The sequence below is a fragment of the Penicillium paradoxum genome (genome assembly GCF_028828445.1).
Source record: "Penicillium paradoxum strain IBT 22861 chromosome Unknown utg000003l_segment0_segment0, whole genome shotgun sequence".
Taxonomy (NCBI): Eukaryota; Fungi; Ascomycota; class Eurotiomycetes; order Eurotiales; family Aspergillaceae; genus Penicillium; species Penicillium paradoxum.
In genome coordinates this window covers 4,760,818-4,780,729 of record NW_026643181.1, presented here as the reverse complement: position 1 = coordinate 4,780,729, position 19,912 = coordinate 4,760,818, and the positions used below count along the sequence as shown (strand labels likewise).

General features: G+C 50.5%; 9 protein-coding genes across 9 annotated transcripts; 5 read left to right on the top strand and 4 right to left on the bottom strand.

Moving 5' to 3' along the window:
* Window positions 1-447: 447 nt before the first annotated feature.
* N7457_003613 (urease Ure) lies at window positions 448-3,208 on the top strand (the record flags this gene model as incomplete). The annotated part of the gene is made up of 5 exons (XM_057174658.1): window positions 448-468; window positions 521-607; window positions 665-706; window positions 762-1,139; window positions 1,211-3,208. 5 exons carry the CDS (start codon window positions 448-450, stop codon window positions 3,206-3,208), a joined length of 2,526 nt encoding a protein of 841 aa, XP_057034809.1.
* A 651-nt stretch (window positions 3,209-3,859) lies between these two features.
* Window positions 3,860-4,240, bottom strand: N7457_003612 (uncharacterized protein; the record flags this gene model as incomplete). Its single annotated transcript, XM_057174657.1, has 2 exons — window positions 3,860-3,927; window positions 3,964-4,240. The coding sequence occupies 2 exons, from the start codon at window positions 4,238-4,240 to the stop codon at window positions 3,860-3,862; spliced, it is 345 nt and encodes a 114-aa protein (XP_057034808.1).
* Window positions 4,241-4,807: 567 nt separating this feature from the next.
* Window positions 4,808-5,248, bottom strand: N7457_003611 (uncharacterized protein; the record flags this gene model as incomplete). Its single annotated transcript, XM_057174656.1, has 1 exon — window positions 4,808-5,248. One exon carries the CDS (start codon window positions 5,246-5,248, stop codon window positions 4,808-4,810), a length of 441 nt encoding a protein of 146 aa, XP_057034807.1.
* A 764-nt stretch (window positions 5,249-6,012) lies between these two features.
* Window positions 6,013-8,564, bottom strand: N7457_003610 (uncharacterized protein; the record flags this gene model as incomplete). Its single annotated transcript, XM_057174655.1, has 8 exons — window positions 6,013-6,930; window positions 6,981-7,538; window positions 7,590-7,858; window positions 7,910-8,063; window positions 8,122-8,220; window positions 8,282-8,415; window positions 8,472-8,489; window positions 8,537-8,564. The coding sequence occupies 8 exons, from the start codon at window positions 8,562-8,564 to the stop codon at window positions 6,013-6,015; spliced, it is 2,178 nt and encodes a 725-aa protein (XP_057034806.1).
* An 852-nt stretch (window positions 8,565-9,416) lies between these two features.
* N7457_003609 (uncharacterized protein) lies at window positions 9,417-10,310 on the top strand (the record flags this gene model as incomplete). The annotated part of the gene is made up of 1 exon (XM_057174654.1): window positions 9,417-10,310. The coding sequence occupies one exon, from the start codon at window positions 9,417-9,419 to the stop codon at window positions 10,308-10,310; it is 894 nt and encodes a 297-aa protein (XP_057034805.1).
* Window positions 10,311-10,992: 682 nt separating this feature from the next.
* On the top strand, window positions 10,993-12,802 carry N7457_003608 (nitrogen permease regulating protein NPR2; the record flags this gene model as incomplete). The annotated part of the gene is made up of 4 exons (XM_057174653.1): window positions 10,993-11,035; window positions 11,094-11,522; window positions 11,576-11,712; window positions 11,768-12,802. The coding sequence occupies 4 exons, from the start codon at window positions 10,993-10,995 to the stop codon at window positions 12,800-12,802; spliced, it is 1,644 nt and encodes a 547-aa protein (XP_057034804.1).
* Window positions 12,803-13,315: 513 nt separating this feature from the next.
* On the bottom strand, window positions 13,316-15,440 carry N7457_003607 (histone acetyltransferase NGG1; the record flags this gene model as incomplete). The annotated part of the gene is given in 4 exon segments (XM_057174652.1): window positions 13,316-14,299; window positions 14,349-14,765; window positions 14,780-14,814; window positions 14,918-15,440. 4 exon segments carry the CDS (start codon window positions 15,438-15,440, stop codon window positions 13,316-13,318), a joined length of 1,959 nt encoding a protein of 652 aa, XP_057034803.1.
* Window positions 15,441-16,652: 1,212 nt separating this feature from the next.
* Window positions 16,653-18,039, top strand: N7457_003606 (uncharacterized protein; the record flags this gene model as incomplete). Its single annotated transcript, XM_057174651.1, has 4 exons — window positions 16,653-16,757; window positions 16,821-17,361; window positions 17,466-17,905; window positions 17,974-18,039. 4 exons carry the CDS (start codon window positions 16,653-16,655, stop codon window positions 18,037-18,039), a joined length of 1,152 nt encoding a protein of 383 aa, XP_057034802.1.
* An 802-nt stretch (window positions 18,040-18,841) lies between these two features.
* Window positions 18,842-19,815, top strand: N7457_003605 (60S ribosomal protein eL15; the record flags this gene model as incomplete). Its single annotated transcript, XM_057174650.1, has 4 exons — window positions 18,842-18,928; window positions 19,140-19,296; window positions 19,384-19,610; window positions 19,675-19,815. 4 exons carry the CDS (start codon window positions 18,842-18,844, stop codon window positions 19,813-19,815), a joined length of 612 nt encoding a protein of 203 aa, XP_057034801.1.
* Between the last annotated feature and the right edge of the window lie 97 nt (window positions 19,816-19,912).

The following is a 19,912-nucleotide window of genomic DNA, read 5'->3' as shown; positions in this document are numbered from 1 at the left end:
ACGCCGCGTTGACAAATAGGAACCAGGCCGATGAGATTGATCGGCCTTCTTGGAATGCACACGACTCCACGTCTCTTATGCAATCCAAACGACTGCATAACGTATGCATTTACTACATGTTTATAATTGAGGTACGCGTCCATGACATCGATGTATGGAAGTAGGACTTGGACAAGCGGTTAGCAAAGCCTTGACTAATGTCGGCCAGCTCCGTCGGCCGATCCAATCGGCACAATACTTATCACTATCTCTTATCCTTATCAGCATCAAGCAATTAGAAATATGGCGCATCCCCACATTCCTTGCTCTACTTTCTTTAGACCTCTTTGGATCTCACGGAGCAGTACGGTGTAGATCTTGCATGCTTACTTACTTCTGCGCCATTGTCCCCTCACAAACCCAAATCCTGCACGCCAAGCACTGCCAGGTTCGGGTTCCACCTGAGCCATGCAGCTTATTCCGAAGGAGGTAAGTCGCACACTCCGAGGCCAAGCATCCGAATCTCTAACAATCCCTGTAGCTCGACAAGCTCACCATCGCCCAACTTGGATTCTTGGCACAGCGTCGTCTAGCACGTGGAGTGCGGCTCAACCATGCCGAAGCTGTGGTATGTATCTCCCTCTCGCATGTGGGGTGATATAGAACACGCAACGCTAATACCTAGGTACTCCCTCCCCAGGCCCTGATATCCTCAGTGCTGCACGAGGTACGCCCCATATACAACATCCGAACCCAATTGAGCCCTAGCTAACAACACCAAGCTAATTCGCGATGGCCACTACTCCGTCGCCGATCTCATGTCGATCGGCAAGACCCTGCTCGGCCGCCGCCATGTCCTCCCCTCCGTCCTAGCAACCCTCGTTGAGCTCCAAGTCGAGGGAACTTTCATCTCCGGTACATACCTGGTGACAGTGCACCACCCGATCAGTAGCGATGAGGGCGATCTCGAGCGCGCTCTGTATGGCAGTTTTCTGCCCGTGCCTGCGCGCGAAGCATTCCCAGATCCAGACCCGGAGGACTTCAGACCGGAGAAGATGCCTGGCGCGGTCATTCCCGCTAAACATGCGCGTGTGGAGTTGAGTACTGGGCGCAGGCGTATCAAGCTGAAGGTTATGAGTAAGGGCGATCGGCCGATCCAGGTATGTATAACCCATCAATACTGCGCCAGTGTATGGTGAATGCGGGGAGAGTGTGTTAACTGGGATCTCAGGTTGGATCGCATTATCATTTCGTTGAGACGAACCCGCAGCTGCATTTCGATCGTGTGCAGTCGTATGGGTTCAGACTGGATATCCCCGCGGGTACATCGATCAGATTTGAGCCCGGGGATACGAAGACTGTGACACTCGTTGAGATCGGAGGAAACCGCATTATTCGCGGTGGAAACTGGCTGGCGAATGGTCCGGTTGATATGAGCCGTGCCGACGAGATCGTGACCAAGCTACAAACCGCTGGCTTTGCGCATGTGCCGGAGCCGCAGGCGGATAGTGTGCTTGTTTCTGGGTTCTCGATGGAGCGCGAGGCGTACTCGCGCATGTTCGGTCCCACAACTGGAGATCGGGTGCGGCTTGGGCTGACGGATTTGTGGATTGAGGTTGAGAAGGATCTGACAAATTATGGAGATGAGTGTGCGTTTGGCGGAGGCAAGACACTCCGGGAGGGAATGGGCCAGGCATCTGGTCGGTCTCATACCGAGTGTGTTGATACTGTTATCACTAATGCGTTGATTATCGACTGGACCGGCATCTATAAGGCCGATATTGGAATTAAGGATGGGCTCATTGCTGGTATCGGCAAGGCTGGAAACCCGGATGTCATGGATGGCGTGCACCCTGATCTGGTGGTGGGAGCTTCTACAGATGTCATTGCTGGAGAGAACAAAATCATTACTGCCGGTGGTATCGACACACACATCCACTTGATCTGCCCGCAACAGGTGGATGAAGCTCTGGCCTCGGGCATTACCACTTTCCTTGGCGGCGGCACTGGTCCCAGTACCGGTTCCAATGCGACAACATGTACGCCTGGACCTAACCACCTGCGCCAGATGATGCAAGCCTGCGATAGTCTACCGATCAACATCGGCATAACAGGAAAGGGCAACGACTGCGGAAAGAAGAGCATCGAAGAACAGATCCTCGCCGGCGCAGCTGGTCTCAAACTCCACGAAGACTGGGGTTCCACCCCAGCAGCAATCGACAACTGCCTAGAGATGTGCGATGAATACGATGTGCAATGTATGATCCACACCGACACGCTGAACGAATCTGGCTTCGTCGAGCAAACCATCGAAGCCTTCAAGGGTCGCACGATCCACACCTACCACACCGAAGGTGCTGGCGGCGGCCACGCACCAGACATCATCTCCGTCGTCGAACACCCCAACGTACTCCCTAGCAGCACAAACCCCACCCGCCCCTTCACCCTCAACACCCTCGACGAACACCTCGACATGCTAATGGTCTGCCACCATCTATCAAAGAACATCCCCGAGGACGTGGCATTCGCCGAAAGCCGCATCCGCGCTGAGACCATCGCCGCCGAAGACGTCCTCCACGACCTAGGCGCCATCAGCATGATGTCCTCCGACTCCCAAGCAATGGGCCGCTGCGGCGAAGTAATCCTCCGCACCTGGCACACCGCACACAAAAACAAGACGCAGCGTGGACCCCTCGAAAGCGACGCCGACACCGGCGCGGACAACTTCCGCGTGAAGCGCTACATCAGCAAATACACGATCAACCCAGCGCTTGCACAGGGAATGGCACACGCCATTGGATCCGTCGAGGTCGGCAAGGTCGCCGATCTAGTGATGTGGAAAGCCGCATCATTCGGCACGAAGCCCGTATCCGTGCTAAAGAGCGGAATGATCGTAGTAGCGGAAATGGGCGATCCAAACGCCTCCATCCCGACCGTCGAGCCGATGATCGTGCGGCCGATGTTTGGAGCCCGCGTACCGGCTTTATCTATCATGTTTGTTTCGCAGGCTTCTATTGATGCAGGGATTGTGCAGACCTACGGCCTGAAGAAGCGGATTGAGGCTGTGAAGAATTGTCGGTCGGTTGGAAAGAAGGATATGAAATTCAACGATACTATGCCGAAGATGAAGGTTGACCCCGAGAGTTATACCGTTGAGGCTGATGGGATGCTCTGTGATGCGGAGCCGGCTTCGGAGTTGCCTTTGACCCAGGCTTACTATGTCTTCTAGGCTATAGGTCTGTGTATTATGGTTTTTGTTTTGTATATCGTCTGTTTAGCATTTCTTTTGTTTTGATACTCATGGTCTCACCTATATACCTCATCGCTCTTCGGAGTTGATTGACAGCGAGCGGGCTTGGGTTTCGTTTCGCTTCGTTTCGTTTCTCCATGAGATAGGTTTCTTCATATGCCACGAAAGCGATGATCCTTCTTCTTTTACTTCTACTTTTGTATTTCCTCTCGATTTGCGTAATGATATCCATGAAACAATTCCGGGAGTGTAGGAGTAGCAGGCAAGTGGTAAGCGCACAACAGGCAATCCAACAACAAAGCCACGATCCACAACAGACCCTAACCAACTGAACAAAGAAGAACCCAAAAACCAAAAAAAGAAGGGCCCGGGCCGCGATTCGAACGCGGGGCCTCGCCCAGGAGAGAAAACTTCCTGATTTGGATATCCCAAAGGGCGAATCTGAGAGATGTTAGTTGTGCTCGAAAAACTAGGGCTTTAAGTTGTAACTCACCATACCACTAGACCACTCGGGCTTCTGTATTCTAGAAACCTCCCAGAGGGAACCTACGAATATATACAAAGATGCATCATATCTACGATGTTACTCGACCTGGATTTGGAAATCAGGAACCAGAATTCTCTTCGATTCTAAAACTCCAAGGAAGGTAGCACCCGCTCGATGGAAAGTGCAACAATCCCATCTGTTCTCTGATCATCTGTGTGAATGAGGATATCCGCCTAATGGAGCAAACAGGCGACGGGGTCGTTACACATTGGTGGCGCGTTGTAGCTGTAGAACCCGTATGGCTTCCCCAGGACATACGGGTTTTCACGAGCGTCAAGGGCCATAACCATTGATGCGGTCTTGATGCGATGGGTGCCATCGACAAGCTCATGCAGGTTTGCAGCGACTGTCTCAGCAGTTTGAGAGTCTGCTTTTAGCTCCTTCGCCTGCGTCTGCAAGGGAAAGATGAAAGCCTCGCGCTCGGGGTTGAAGGTTGAGACCGGACCAGGACGTGGGATGGACATGTGGAAGGAGTATCAACTATACGGAAAAGCTGAACTAGTATTCCAAAAAAAGACCTAGATTAAAAAGGCAAGTTAGTCACAATCCGATCAAGTGATTTAGCCACGGCAATGGGGACGTCAGTGCAAAGGTTATCGCGGAGTCTGTTTGAAAGATGGGCACATAGGGCCTTTAGAGCGGAGCAGTGCATTGGGACGGTTGTTTCGTAGTAGCCGGGTTGATGGATGAGGATGTACGGGTGGTGGCGACTCTCAACGGCTATTTTCATTGACTTCTTGGCGATGATGTCGAATTGTCGGGGGATTTGGAGATGGAGACAGGGAATCACGTAGTTACGGCTGTTGATGTCGTGGCAGAGGAGGTTACTTGTTGCTCGAGGATGGTGACTAGGTCATCTCGGGCTTGACGGAAGGCTGTGACGCGGTCTTGGTTGATTTGGGGCATTGGGAATGAGTGTATAAAGGCCTGTATTGAAAATCTCGATAAACTCTTGATATAAAAGAATATGGTAGAACGTACCTGGGTTGCTAGAGGGGGACCACACCTGGGGTCCCGGGGATATGGGCAATCTATGCGAAGCCTAGGTTAGCCAACGCACGCTCTAGATCGAGTGCGATGTGGTGCTCGGTGTTGGCGACGGGATTGTGAATATGGTCCATGAGAGTCCTTGACATCTCGCTGGTAGAACGGCCGCATTCATCGCAGAGCCGGGGAACAGTGCGGGTGAAGTACCCAGGTTCCTTTGAGAGGACATAGTTCAAGTCCTTAGCGTCAATGGCGACCAACTCGGCCGCCCACTTAACCTTGTCGGCTTGGATCTTCAGCGATTGGACGTTGAGGGTGACCTCGATGAGGTAGTTGTCCACGGGCTGCTGTCGTAGAATGGCGATGTACCGGCGCATGTTGTTTACAAGGATGCCGCGCTCACGGCGGTAGTTGAGGATAGCTTTAGTACCGTCGAAGAGCTTTCGGCCACGGCTCTGAGTCTCTGAGGACTGGGTGCCCGCCATGGTGGATGTAGGTGGAAGGGGTTGACGATCCTCTAGTAACAAACAACTGAGTAGAGTTAGACGAAGGCGATTGGTCACTCACCTGGTTAGAGATAGTGAATTAATTGTCTGGTTAAGTGGCAAAGCCGAGAATATAGCGGAGGAAGCTGGATGTGTTGGTGAATTGTGAACAACTGCGAAGCGGATGATACCTCGGAATGGCCGAGATGCCAGGGCCTTTTAAAGTATTTCAATCTCATTGAGTTGATCTGACCTTAGACAAAGACCTCAGTGAGAAGAAAGAACCGGAAGACATATGGAACATTGTTAGAATGTTTCATTTCATTGTGCTTGGGGATCTCTAAGTTTGGAAGTAGTAGATAGTATACAAAGAACAGAGGAGATAGGTGTATACAATGCCCCTGTGGAACCCACCAGGGCTTTGTTAAATGTTGTATTCGTGATCAACTCCCTGGCAAGGCCATTGTTATGTTTGGTTCTTTCCTCTCGATACGAGATACAGATATCGAACATATCATTGATACCTATCATAGTGATTCGACTCCTGGATCTCTTTCCAGGACATGGCGCATACCTATCAAGACAAGGGGCACTCAAGACGAACTTAAACTTCAGGCTTTGAGAAATAGTCTCATTGGGAAAGCAGTAGACCGTCGAATTCATAAAAAGATCATATAAAGGGGTATCATAGTGAAACTAGAAAAAGAAATAGAATAGAAGAATCGATCAATCTGCTTGCCAGTGTGAACAAGGAAAGGCCAAGTCTATAGCTCGATCTCCTCCTCAGCATGATTATCACCAGCCGACACAAGTGAAACATCCGTCCACGCAGAGTAGGTATCTTCTCGTGCAGCCAGGTAAGCAGCAATACGCGCCCGGCGCGAGCGACTCATACTGTCTTGTCCTTGCTCTGGGGTTTGTAGTTCATCAACTACGGGTTCCCGATCCGGGGAGTCAAATGCTGACTCGGAAATAGATAGTGCGAGTGGATCTGTATGTTGACTGTCTGCATGTTGGATGATTGGACACGGAGATGCGGCTCCGTCGCCAGTTAGGTCAATGGTTATCGCCGACCTGGTTGGCGCGGATCTGAGTCGGGATATTGTAGCCGAAGAGTTCGAATCTGGTTGGTCAGAGATGAGCGTGACCTCTTCTCTCCCTTCGTCATTGGCTGGATCAAACCTGTCTTCTTCTTCTGTTGGCCACGTAGATGGGATAGGATTCAATTGGAAGAGCCTAGGCTCTGCATGTTCTTGGAGATAGCGGTGTGCTCGGCGGATTTCGTTGCGTTTGATTCTGGCCGCCTGTTCGGATTGGTTCGGGGCGTCCTGTTTTATATCAAGGTTCTGAGTTGCATCAGCGGCACCGAGACTGAATTCTTCAACCCCGCTACTGGTTCCTTGTGTGGACTGCGTGGAAAGGTCCATATCCATATCATAACGGGGCCGTTTTCTCGCCCGCAAAGTTTCCTCATCGTCAACATCATTCGCTACAGTTGAGCGCATATGAGTGTCGTGTGAAAAGCTGTGCCCTGAACAAAGGTGACCAAATAAACGATTGATCGAGACATCTTCGTTCCAAGTTTTTGGATCCACGGTGCAAGGGTGAATGTCCTTGGGACGAAAGGCCGCTACAAGCTCACAGAGTTCGGAATAAGAGGAATGTCTTGAATATGGAAAGCGCTATAATTCCGTTAGAAAAGATCAGCGAAAGAAATTGCAGTGACGCTTACTATCGTGTTAGGTAGGTCCGGGATGGACCCGCCAGATACCTCTGATGGGCCATGACTTAGAGCAGTCACCAGGTTTTTCAACGGAATTTCGCCCTCATCCTTCACACCGTATGTATCAAGTGAGAGTGCTCTCTTTTTGGACCGAAATGCATCCAGTAAAGCACCTCGCATCTGGGACAGCGTCTGTTTGTCCTGGATGTGCTGGAAACACAGCTTTTCCAGCTCGGCCAGCGCCGACTCATCTGGCAGCTCGAGTTCATGTGTCTGGTACAGATCCCCAATTCCACCACCCGCACCGATCTCGGGGATCTCTGTACCGCCCGTTGTGCGATTTACGATCGGCACGATGTAGACTGTGTTGGCTCCTCGAGCTGTGGGGCATGATGTTCCAGGTTCACAGCTATGAACTCGATTTGAGATATTATTGCTCAGACAGCCGGTTATAGCTCTGTTTCCCAGCTCAAAGCCACAGAGAACAGGTGCTTCGCTAACTCCTTTGTTACCCTGAGTCTGGATCAAGGACCGATACAGTCCCATCTGATAGCGATCCACATGGACCTGATGTTACCGTTAGAAAATAGTATATATGAGTTGCGTGGGAGTCATCACCTTGGTGTTCAAGGCTGCCGAGAGCGCAATCCATACATCCTCGTAGCCAAAGGTCCATGCACGGAAGTAGAAGACTGTATCATCAGGATATGCCTGAACTTTTGCTAGCAACTCTGCCAGTCCCTCCGCCTTGGAAGGGAACTCGCGAAATGGATTTGTCGCACTTGCAAATGTTGTGTCCAGATATAACTTATCGAGTCGTTTCCGGCCCAGAGTATATGGTATCAAGATTGGATGACGGACCAAGCTACTCACCCACCACGTCTCAGCTGGAGGAGATTAGCCAGCAGCTCAAGCAAGTTTGGCTACAATCAAGTCACCTCGGATGTCACCTGTGTAGATGATTACCTTTCCATCGCCTTCAATCAGAAACATCACAGCCCCTGTGCAATGATTGGCATCAAACAATGTCACCCTGATACGACGTCGGGGCGTGAGTTCAATCTCCGTTGGGCTATTCAAGGGAATTGGGCGCTGTGCTGGATGAGCGTTTGTTCAACACTACCTAGATAGTTTAAAACATGATACTAACCAGAAGCTTTGCAAGATGCTTATAATGCAGCCGCCGTGACTCCAAAATACCTTTATTAAAGTTCATCCGGTGGGGATATTTCTCAATACGGAGGAGAAGCTACATTGGTCAGTCTAATTATCATTTGGGTATTCCCTGGGCAGCATAAACATTGGCATACTTCTCGTGTGGCCGGAGAGCAGTAGATGAACGGTGCCCGAAAGGACTCCAGGCCCTGGAGATGATCACTATGCACATGACTGAGAAAACAGGCTAATGGCGCAGGCTTCTCGGGGGATTTCCGAAAGTAGTCAACTGCATTTTTCTTTTAGCCAGGGTAAATCCGTTTTGGACTCATAGATGAGGCTCACTGCGAATATCCGGGAACTCTGTTGGATGATTAGCACGGACATGACGTGAGAGTGATGGGGCTTACCTTCTACGATGCCATCAAAGGTCGACATCGCAATTTCTGGGAGCTGAGGTCAGACGGTGTAGTTGTACATGTCACTCATGTCAAGTTGAAGATGCGCTGGACCTGGTTACGCCTGTTGTACGCACGTGACGTGGGAGTACACCAAAAGGCCAATAAAAAGGCCAATAGAAAGACATGAAAAAGCATGAAAAAGCATGAAAAACGTGTTCGTGATGTTAAAATCGTTCATTGGCTACAATCTCCCTATTATGATTTGACGAACCAGGGTAATATGCGAACATACTAAACAATGGCGTCTAAGGTCTTCGCCCCGGTGTTAACAGCTGGCCGTGCATAGTGGCCATGCCAACGCATACCTTAGGTACTACAACCTTTATAAGGCGGAGCCCTGGAGAGTTCCCTAAATCTTTCCTTCTGTTCTAGATCTGTTCTTTTTTTTTCCTTAGCTTTTTCCCACCCCTTTTGCACCTATCTCACACCTATCTCATACCTAGGTCGCACTTAGGTCGCAGTTAGCTCGCATTTTCAATGGGCGGCCTGTGAGACCTTCAATTCCCCAAGGGTCAAAGAGCCGAAACGTCAGCTGGGCATCTGATCGGGACCATCTCTTCTTAATATTCTGTATCCATTGACCTGGATGATCTAGGGATCCAGGTAGCTTGTTGAAGTCCGTTTATATGGGAAATATTGAGTACGCGCCCTTTAGCGTCCCCCACTGCCAGACACCTCCGAAGACCAACGGGAATTTGACCAAGGGCAAGGGGGACCCTGGATATCCTGAGTGCTGAATTTGCGCATTCCAAGGAGTCTGGGACGACCTTGCTCCTTTAATACCTCTTGTTCCGTTCGATTTCTCCTCTCCTCCAACCCGGCTCTCACCATGCGTAAACCATCCGTGGCCCAGATCGTGTATAACGCCACCTTTCCTCGACCTCGCACAAACGAGCCAGGGTCGTTTGCCGCTCATATCACCCGAAACCTCGTTCCCGAAGTCCGGGTCGAAACATCGCTTTTCTACGGCTCGCTAGACTGCATCGAAGCACAATACCCGGGGCTGGATTATTCGTATGGACCGCATCGCATGCGACTGAGTCGTTTCCCATGGCACCGCAGACTGTTCCGGACCTTTGACGAGCTTGGTTTGACAGCAGAAGAGATCGGAGATCTCTGTCGGTGGGAAGGCACCAAGTCTGCGCGTCAGCGGTACGAGGCAGAAGAAGGGGTCAGTGTGCGGGACACCACAGCTCATTCCATCCGACCGGCATCCCCCCAACCCGCTCCCTCAATCGAGATCCATTACGACGACTTCGACTTCTGCGGGACAGAAGAGGAAGATGAGCTCATCATCGAGACCCAAAGCAATGGCACTGTCCGCGCGACTTCTCGTGCTTCCAGCTACCGCTCCGCCGCCGAGGAGCATGAAATCGAAGAGGAATTCAGCGATGAGGAAATGGAGAGCTGCGGAGTCGCCCTGAACACCCGGATTCTTGCTGCGATGGCCGCTCGTGACCAGGGCACGGATGTACCGCTAGACGAGGACTGGGAACAATGGCTAAAGGAGGCTGGAGAGCGTGGCGGTTTCGGCGAGATGGTACATGCTATCCGTGCGAACCAGCCCTTGACTCTCGTTGCCGACAATGTGCGAATTCCACGGGGTCGCGGTGCGGCTCGTGTGATCACCAGGGCGGCCTTGTTCACTGTGCCAGACAGTATCCTGGCAGCAAGCCCAGCTCTCCCCTCTAGCTCCAGCCATGCCTCCGGCACGGCCCAGTGACTGAATACTCGTTACCCGACTGTCATACTCATACTTGAGGTTCTGCTATGGTTCGTGTTTGCATTTTTTACGGCGCATCTTACCTCTCTTGCATTGTCTGAAGTGGACTGGCTCCTTCTTCTCGGGGTTTTCCTTGCTTTTGTTCTTCTTCCATTTATATCCATTACTCTATTTCCGCCTTGCCCAGAAGAGTCTCGTGCTTACACTTAGATCTCGTTGTGTCCTATCTCGTTCACTCTAATACCCTCATATTCTTGTCGTCACGCTTGTTTTCTTTTTCTGTTTCATTTGCCTTGCCGGGAGTGCCCAGGTGATATTCATACATCCATATTCAATAATGTGGCGACTGTGAGATTTGCAGTAAATGGCAAAAGCTATCCTAACTTGAGAATTATATCTTTGAAATATCAGTTATGCTTGACAATGATTGTGCTCTGTGCTATACTCCAATATAAAGCAGGAGGTGCAAACCCAGCAAACACCCGATAAGCTCTCCGCTCCGACCTCCCCGCTCCGCAGTTGATCTCCATTCACAAACAGCTTGTCCACGAACATGTACCCCGCTGCAGCCATTGTGTTTTCGGATGGGACTTGTTTAATGCACTAAGATGCTTTAGATTGAGCTCATCTATTTGGTTTATATTCACAATCGCATTCCTTTCAACTCAATCGCATTTCCACCATGATCAAGGCAATCTTCTACAGCAAGTTCGATACGATAGAGGGTAAGGGCCTTGAATTGCTTGACAAGCCCTCGATTTGCTAATAAATATTGCTTTGTAGGACCCAAGGTCGTTCATCAAGTCCCTGACGGAGCTATCGTCCCCTCTCCTACCGCGCCCTCACAACCACCGTTTCTCATCTTTTCAGACGTCTCCTTCTTCGTGATTCCCCGCCAGGAGCTCTGCGGAAACCTTCTACAAGTCTGCACAAATGGCTATCGTATCCTGGGCTACCCAATTTGCATGAAGTCAGTGCGCTACGATCGCAATGAATTTATCTTCAACTTCTGTATAGTCCTCGCCGAGGAGGACGATTTCAGCACATATAAGAGCGTGGTACAGAAGCTCGCAGACCTCATGCACGGACTAGAAGAACAGAATGGCTTCTTGTCTCGCGATTTCTCAAAGAGCGGGGAGGGAAAGGTGTACAGTCTCTGTGAGATGTTGATGGAGGACTTGAACAATTATTGCGAGTGCATGATTCCTATTGGTATGTCGGAGGACCCTATTTGGCGTATTTTCGCTGCTGACAATCATCTACAGACGAGCTGAATACTCTCAACATCAAGCTTTTCCCGATATACCCCTCTCCCCCGATTGTCAAGGCCTGGCAAGTCCCGCTCTTCACGTTGCGATACCAGGCCTTTATGGATGAAAATTGGGACTTGACCTTGCAAAGGGTGAGTGAACGAAGATACTACGAAATGACTATGAACCTAAGTTGACCATTACCAGATTGTACCACACATCAACGGTGTTAATAGCGTCCGCATCATTTCCATTCTAGCAGATACAGACTTCAACCTCACCTGCCGTGCCCTTCGCCATCTCCTTTACTACGGCTGCCTGTTCATTCTTGATATCTTCTCCTTCTCCTCAATTTACGCCCCAACCGCTCAATTCAGCTACACAATAGGCTCCGACGAGGCAATGCAACTAGAATGTGCCCGTTACGTGAACCTCCGCTTCGCACCACACCCAACAGTTGGTCCCTCTTCACCCCTCCCAGCAAACCTAGCACCCAGCCCAAGCGTCAACGGCAGCACAAACAGCAGCACCGGAACAGCCCCACTCTCAAGCTCTCTCCTGGGCCCGACCCCCAGCCTAACGCGGGAAGAATCCCGCTTCGACGCCGAGGAAATCTGGCCCCTCCTCGGCGCCGAAGAAACCCCTTCCAGCCCCACAGAACCAACCAACTCACTCCACAAACCAGCAGTCGTCGATGGCGTCGCGCTAGTCGAGCTCTATGCAAGTCTCAAACAAGGCCAGAGCGTGAAGCAATGGTACGCCGCACACAGCCGATCTCTAGCCAATATCGACATCAGACGATTCATCACCTTCGGCGTGATCAAAGGTTTCCTGTACCGGGTACATAAATACGCTTTTGCGACGGGTCAGCCGGCGCAGGTCCCGCGGTCGTCATCATTCACGCCGACGGGGCAGTCGTCGCGCGCGACAACGGGGTCGAATACGCCGTATGCTGTTTCCAGTGTTGGGGAGGAAGCGTCTATCTCGGCAGTTGCTTCTAGGCGGGAGTCTAGTCGCGAGCGAACGGGGTCGTTGATGAGTGGGAGTCGGGGCGGGAATGGGAGTGGTGCGCCGTCGACGTTTTGGGAAGAGGAGGATGATATTGGGGATGAGGTTCTTGGGAAGTATCTTGATGGGACGCATTGTTTTGATCAGATTTGCACGGAGTTGGAAATGAGTGAGAGGGAGTTGACGGCGAGGTTGAAGAGGTATCCTTGGGAGGTGTTGATTCTTCATAGGTGAGTTGGGTGGGATATTGGTGCTGGGGATGCTTCATTTTTTTGTTATTTGATGTTTCATCGATACCCTATTTTGGTGGTTATGGCGTTTAAATGGTATGGAGTACTTAAGTAGATATATCACCAGTGCTACCGGGAATAAAATAATTGGAGAATTTGTTTCATTCAAAGCTTGGAACTCGAGGTTACAGCTAGAAAAAAATAAGAATACGCGGACATAGGTAGGTAGTCATATCTAACAAGCTACCTAGGTAGATACATGATGCTGTAGGAAGATCCAGTGTATCTTCAGATCCGCAGACAAATCATGACGGAATTTCCACATCTTGTGAATTGAAACAGGGAACAAAAAGGTATCCGCTAACGCCACGCCAGTCCATCATGCAATTCGTATCGTATCGTGCGGAAAATTATCAAAACAAGGGATTTGAGGTAGCTGCCAAGCAGCATTGACATAGAAGATGATCAGCCAAGAGCGAAGACCGGCTGTAAGGGAGGAGAGATAGTAAGCGAGGATTTATTCCTCGTCCCAGTTCTCAAGCTCAGCCTTCTCGTACTCAGCCATGACCTCTGGGTCGAAGATGGACTCTCCTTCGGAAGGAATAGTGGTCTTGATATCCTCAAATATAGGCAAGAAAGCTTCATTCCAGCGACGACGACGGTCCATGACGATCTTAGCAGCGTCTCCGACAGCTGGACGGGAAACGCCCGCGGCACCGGCGACATGACTGCCGCCACCTGCACCACCAGGTCGGTGTTTAGCCTGGGCGCCCTTCTTGCTCTTGCCCATAGTACGGGTGCGCTTGAGATAGGCCTGTTGGACCTGGGAGTCAAGGTCGTCTTGGATGGTAGTGAACTCGAGCATGGCCATGTGCTCTTGGGCAATCTTTAGGATGCGAGCTTTGCGCGCATTGTTGGTGACGATTTGTTTCTTGAGCTCGCTTTGGAGTAGGCGGAGTCGCTCAGCGACCTCATCATCATAGTGAGCGTCATAGTCCGGATTATCATCTGCACCGAGGAAACCTATGTATCGCAGTTCCGCTTTAGCGCGTTCATCAAGCTGGGCGTGATCCAGCTTTGCGACCGATGTCTTAAAGTCGTTTGGATCTGCGTCGCGGAAGGTAGTGGCAGCAGGCAGGGGTTTGGGTTCGCTCTTGGTCTCCTTATCACCATTAGGTTGGTCGATGTCCATTGCATCTCCACCCAGGCCACCCACGCTAGAAGTGTCGCCGTTTGTAGTTGGGTTGGTATCTTCGGGGAAGGTACGGTGCTCGTAACGAAGGAGAGAGCAGAGTCGGCTGAGAAGGGGTCCAACCGAGACTTCGTTCGTTTCCGTTTTATCATCGGTCAGCTGCTCAATGCTGCCACGGCCTTGATTCAGAGGTAGCTGGTCCTTGTCATCCTGACTCGAGTCGTAAGAAACCCCATCCTCTTCGGCCCAAATCTGACGATAGCTTTTCTTTCCGCGGCGGGGCATGATGAATGGAGTAGTGCGATCACCCTGTAACATGTGAGCTTGCGGTGTATGGAAATAATTGCGATTGACTGACCCGTTCTTTTAACCAAGCGATGTCCTCCTCGGTAAGCGGCCGAACGTACGGCTCAATGTAAGTCTGGAAAGTATTGGCGCTGACTTGATTGGAAGGTTTGGCGTTGCTGAAGTCCTTGTCGGGAGCTACACCAGCAGCCATGTGGGCAAGATCGGACTTGGGGAACCGGGCAACGCTGTAAATCTCTTTCTTTTCATCGTCGGTCATGTCTGGAAGAACATCTCGAATGTTGTAAACGGTCGGGTCGTCATATTTCAGCGGATTCTCGCCGAAGATTTGCACTTGAGGAATGGCAGGTTGGGGCTCGGGTTGGTGGGAATCAGCACTGGTCTCAGACCCGGGGGTGCCGGGGGAGGACCTTCGCCAGCAGTGGTCGTGCCGTTGGGAGACATCATCGATGGAGGTGAAAGCGAAGAGCTTTCATCTGATACCGCATTCTTAGAGTTCTTCGATGCTGGAGAAGCCGCTGGGGATGATTAGTGAAAGTTAAACAGTGGGGAAAGTGAAAGAAGGTCAGAGTTGTGGAGATGGGTCGGTAAAAACAAAGGGTGGGAAGTTGAATCTCGTACCTCCCTCAACCTTAGTCTCAGCTCCATCCTGGCGGGCTACCTCGTGGGCCCCATGATTTAATGGTCTCTCCTCCTTTGCACTTGCGCGCTCTTTCCGCTTCTTTAGCTTCCCGCCCTTATGAATATCGTCATCCTCTTCCGTTTCACGCTTCAACTTAGCACGGTTTTGGACTTCGCGGTCAAGCTCCTGGTCTTCCACTTCCTTGCGCTTTTGAGACATCTCTCGCATTCCAGCGTTGCAAACTTCGCCCCGGTTATCGGCCATGTCACTGAGACTCTTGAGATGCTCCACCAAGGTCTCCAGTGTTTTCGAATCTGGAATGCTCTGCGCGGACACCAAGTCCAACACATCGGAGTACTGCAAACTAGCTTGATCAATGTGCTTGGTGACATCGTTCTCCAGGTAGCTTTGTACGGGCAGTGATGGGATAGCGGGAGCACTAGCGCTGGATGGGGTAGTATTGCGGCTACGCGACTGGCGCGCATCGCGGCCTTTGCCCTTGCCTTTGTATGCAGCGGGCATGTTGTTTGTTCAGACCGATGATCGGACGAGGGAAGAAGAGATGAAATGACTAATACGCCAAAGAGAAAAAGAGAAATCGGTCGACAGAGAGAATCCTAGGAGATGTGAATGGAACTGGACCGACACATGCTGTCATTGGTCACTGAAAGCGAAGAAGAATCAAATGAGGTTCACTATCCCTCGAAGTGCCTGATCACGAGCTGAAGCAGATATAGAGCAAGAGATCCTCTCGATCACGGATGAATTATGACTTGCAAGAGGTGACAATGGTTGGCGGTCGCTGGCGGTCGATCAACCCGCGCATGGATGCACGTGATGACGATATTATCTTTATCATCACGTGCACCCCTTCGACTTTGTCCTACGTGGGCACCGGCATGGCCATAACGCGATTCGATGATCACTTCACGCCATTGAAAAGATTGTTCTGGCCTTGACCGCTACAAACTGAAGTCTCACACATGATCTAATGCCCAAAAATGTGAAATGTGGCTAGTGTTGAAGACTGATACGCAGCTTCACATCCTTATACTTCTGACATTCCTGCGGAGAACCCCGGCGGCTACTCCGATCGGGCTCTGAGGGAGGAATCTCCAAGTGACCACCGCCCAAAATCATTACCCATCTAAGGAAATGCAAACGAGGATTTCAGATGTCCTATTTTTAACTTGATCTCGCCGAATTCACTTAGGGTCAAAATGGAAAGCCTACTGGGACATGGGAAAGATGCCTGTGACGATCATCTCCACAAACGTCTCCCGCAAACGGTCATCCCCAAAGCGAGGTATAGACCACGCTCGGCCATTTTGTCTCGTTCTCGGAGATTTCATCGAAATCTGAAACTGAAGGGACTTGTAGACAAGACGTTTTGCCTCTTGCCTCGTGGTTGGAATCAGCCTTCTTTACATTCCTGTGACGGTCCCGATTAACTCTCGCATTCTTCCGCTGCAGAGCTTCAATTAGCAATGGGGAAACTACGGTTATGAGGACTTTCACTGACTTTTCTTAAATCGTAGTAGTTGCCATTTTGTCGTGAGGGATTTTTTTCCCCTTCATTTCAACTACTGTCTCTCAAGTACCATGCGCACGCCTTTCTCACTGGTCTCCTCCATCTAAACTTCCAGTGCTTCTTCCACTTGCTTCACTCCATTTACTTGCTTCACTCAAGGCTCATCTTCACCTCACTTGACTGCCTGGGCAGTCTCCAGCATAATGTCAGGTGCTACCATCTCTAGCGCACCAGATCTTTCGGTGCGTCCAGTGGCTACACTTTGGGCAGGGCCAGGGCAAGCTTCCAATTCTACCTCATCTGTCGAAGTAAGAATGCCCTTTTCGTTTAACTCATTCTTGAGACCAATACTAACGTGACTTATTACGCAGGAGAATGTCGCCTATCGTTTTGTTTTAGATCGCAAGGTTCAGACTATATCAAGCAACGGCCTTCCGGACACCGGATTGGTGTCAGGCATTCTGTTCGTACCGAGTCTAGAGCCCCACGATCCATGCTACAAAATCACCGATTCATCTGTGCCATCGAATGTGACCCGATATGAGGATGTGTCGGACTTCGGGTATCCCCTCGTTGGCCTCGCTCCATGGGTGTCCGCCGAATGTTCTCTGTCGTTCTTAGACGCCGCTCAAAAAGTCGGGACGCAGGCTATGATCTTTTTCCAGCCGTCAAGTAACGACACAGAGATACCCCCTGATTCGAATAGCTCACTTTGGACCATCGATAAGGAAGAAGAATGGAGGGTGGACAACCATTACCCAGTCTATGCTATCCCCGGCCCAGCGGGAATCTCATTGATCAATGATCTCTCGTGGTATTCAGACAACACAGTCGGCACCAAGAGAGACAGTTCGACCGAGGGATTTGCCATGCAGTCGGAGAATCAGCGGTTGTTTGCCAGGATTGAGAATGGTAGGTCATAAAATTTCCGTTGTCATCGAAGTATATTCTCACATATCGCAGATCAAAAATCCGGGGGATGCCGAGTCTTTGGAGCTTTGTGCTTGCAATTGCAGGAACTATCATTATGCTGAGTCTCGTTCTTATCATCGTCTATCGACTTGTTCTACGTAAGAGGCGGGTTGAATTTCAAAGACGGGTCAATGAAGGCGAGGTCGACCTTGAAGCATTGGCATTGAACCAAATGAAGGCTCCTCAAGAGGTAGTCGACAAAATGCCATGCTATACATATCTTCGGATTGATGCACCCAAAGAAGCACTGCTTCCAGAAGAAAACGGGTCGGCAAATCCAACCGAACTTGATTCTGGTGAAAATACCAGACCGTCGTCACCGAACAAAGACGATCAGTCTCGTGGAGCTACCGGTCCTCGAAAGCCTGAAGCAGCAGTGATAAAGCCTGACTCAAAAGAATCTTGTCGAAGCAAGTACCGTCTGAGCCATACCCAAACAACCTGCGCTATTTGCATCGACGATTTTGTTGCTGGGTCATCTGTGGTCCGCGAACTGCCATGTGGTCACATATTTGACTCAGAATGCATCGACCCATTCCTGACACAAAATAGCTGTCTTTGTCCACTATGCAAGAAGAGCGTCTTGCCACCGGGTTCATTCTATATCTCGGTGACTAATGAAATGGTTCAACAAGAGCATCTCTCAAGGCGCTCTTGACAAAGGCTCCACACGAGACTACTCTTGTTTGCTTTTTACTTGCGTGTTGAATTTGTACTATGTGAAGTTATGCCTTACGGAGTGTTCAAGCGTTTATTGCCAGCGTTGGAGGGAGCGAAGTTCATTGTTTGCATTTTACGAGCGTGTGGTTTGGCGATCGCATTGGAAAGGTGTTTTTTTTTTTTTTTGTAAATTTCTGTAGTATTTTGTGACGGTGACATTGAGCGGGTAGAAATACCTGCAAAACCAGATAATCAAGAGCAAAAAACCAAATACATATTCGTTGATTCCCGTAAAAATTCCCCCTAGCAGAGGGTGTACATCGATGTAACAAGGGGATCCGGTTGCTCTAGGTAGACCATAGAACAGTAAAGGGTGGTCCAATAATCATACCTGACCTCTGCGGATGAAAATTTTTTTCATTCATGAGCAGTGGCGAGAAAATTCATAGTAATCCACAGTAAGCCAATCTATCAGACATTTTGCACATCAATTTAGAGACCTCAGCGTGAAAATCAAGATCGACACCTGGTCTTTCAGGCACAAGATCCACCTGCATTTTGATTGGCCGGGTGGGTCAACTCGCTAATCGTTAGCGTCCCACACACAACCTCTGCCTCCAGACGTTTTCTTCCTCGAACTTTTCGCGACAACGACAACCGACGACCTCGTGAAGCCGACAAGGTACGTTTACCATCTCTCATCACTCGATTCCATCCAATTTTCATCGTCAGTGCATTTCTCTGACTTTCAACCGTCCAGATGGGTGCCCTCAAGTACGTGGAAGAAATCCAAAAGAAGAAGCAGTCCGATGTGATTCGCTTCCTGCTGCGCGTCCGATGCTGGGAGGTGAGATAAAACCCTTCGCCCCTCGATTGCCTAACATCTCCGCCGAGCACTCGTGTGCGTTGCCTTAGGATATGCCGTTTTTGTGGTATTGCTAGGCGGCTCGAACAAAAGTCATTCGGCGGAAATGATTGTGGCACGCAAGAAAACCCTTCCAGGGCTTCATGTGTCTTGCTATACACTCGTTGAACTTTGCTGAGAGTGCATAATATAGCTCCGCCAGCTGAACGTCATCCACCGTGCCTCGCGCCCCTCGCGCCCCGATAAGGCCCGTCGTCTCGGTTACAAGGCCAAGCAGGGTTACGTTATCTACCGCGCCCGTGTCCGCCGCGGTGGCCGCAAACGCCCTGTCCCCAAGGGTGCCACTTACGGTACGAACATGTCTATTCCGGACGGATTTCCATGGATATCTGTGGTAATCGGAGAGCTCTTGGACTAATGTACGATTGTGTGAACAGGCAAGCCCACCAACCACGGAGTCAACCAGCTCAAGTACCAGCGTTCTCTTAAGTCCACCGCTGAGGAGCGTGTTGGCCGCCGCGCTGCTAACTTGCGCGTCCTGAACTCCTACTGGATCAACCAGGATTCCACCTACAAGTACTACGAGGTTATCCTTGTCGACCCCCAGCACAAGGCCATCCGTCGTGATGCTCGCATCAACTGGATCTGCGCCCCCGTTCACAAGGTTAGTTTACCTCTGAACCAGATTGTGGTCCTCCAGAACTTTGCTGATGATTTTTCCTTTTTAGCACCGCGAGTCTCGTGGTCTTACCGCTACCGGCAAGAAGTCCCGCGGTATGAACAAGGGTCACCGCTACAACAACACCAAGGCTGGTCGCCGCCACACCTGGAAGCGCCAGAACACCCAGAGCTACTGGCGTTACCGTTAAGTGCGATAGTGCACTTAGCCAGTGGTTTCGGTTGGAAAATGTTGGTTACGGCATGTGGTCATTTATACAAACACTTCTTTCCCAGACAGTGTTATCC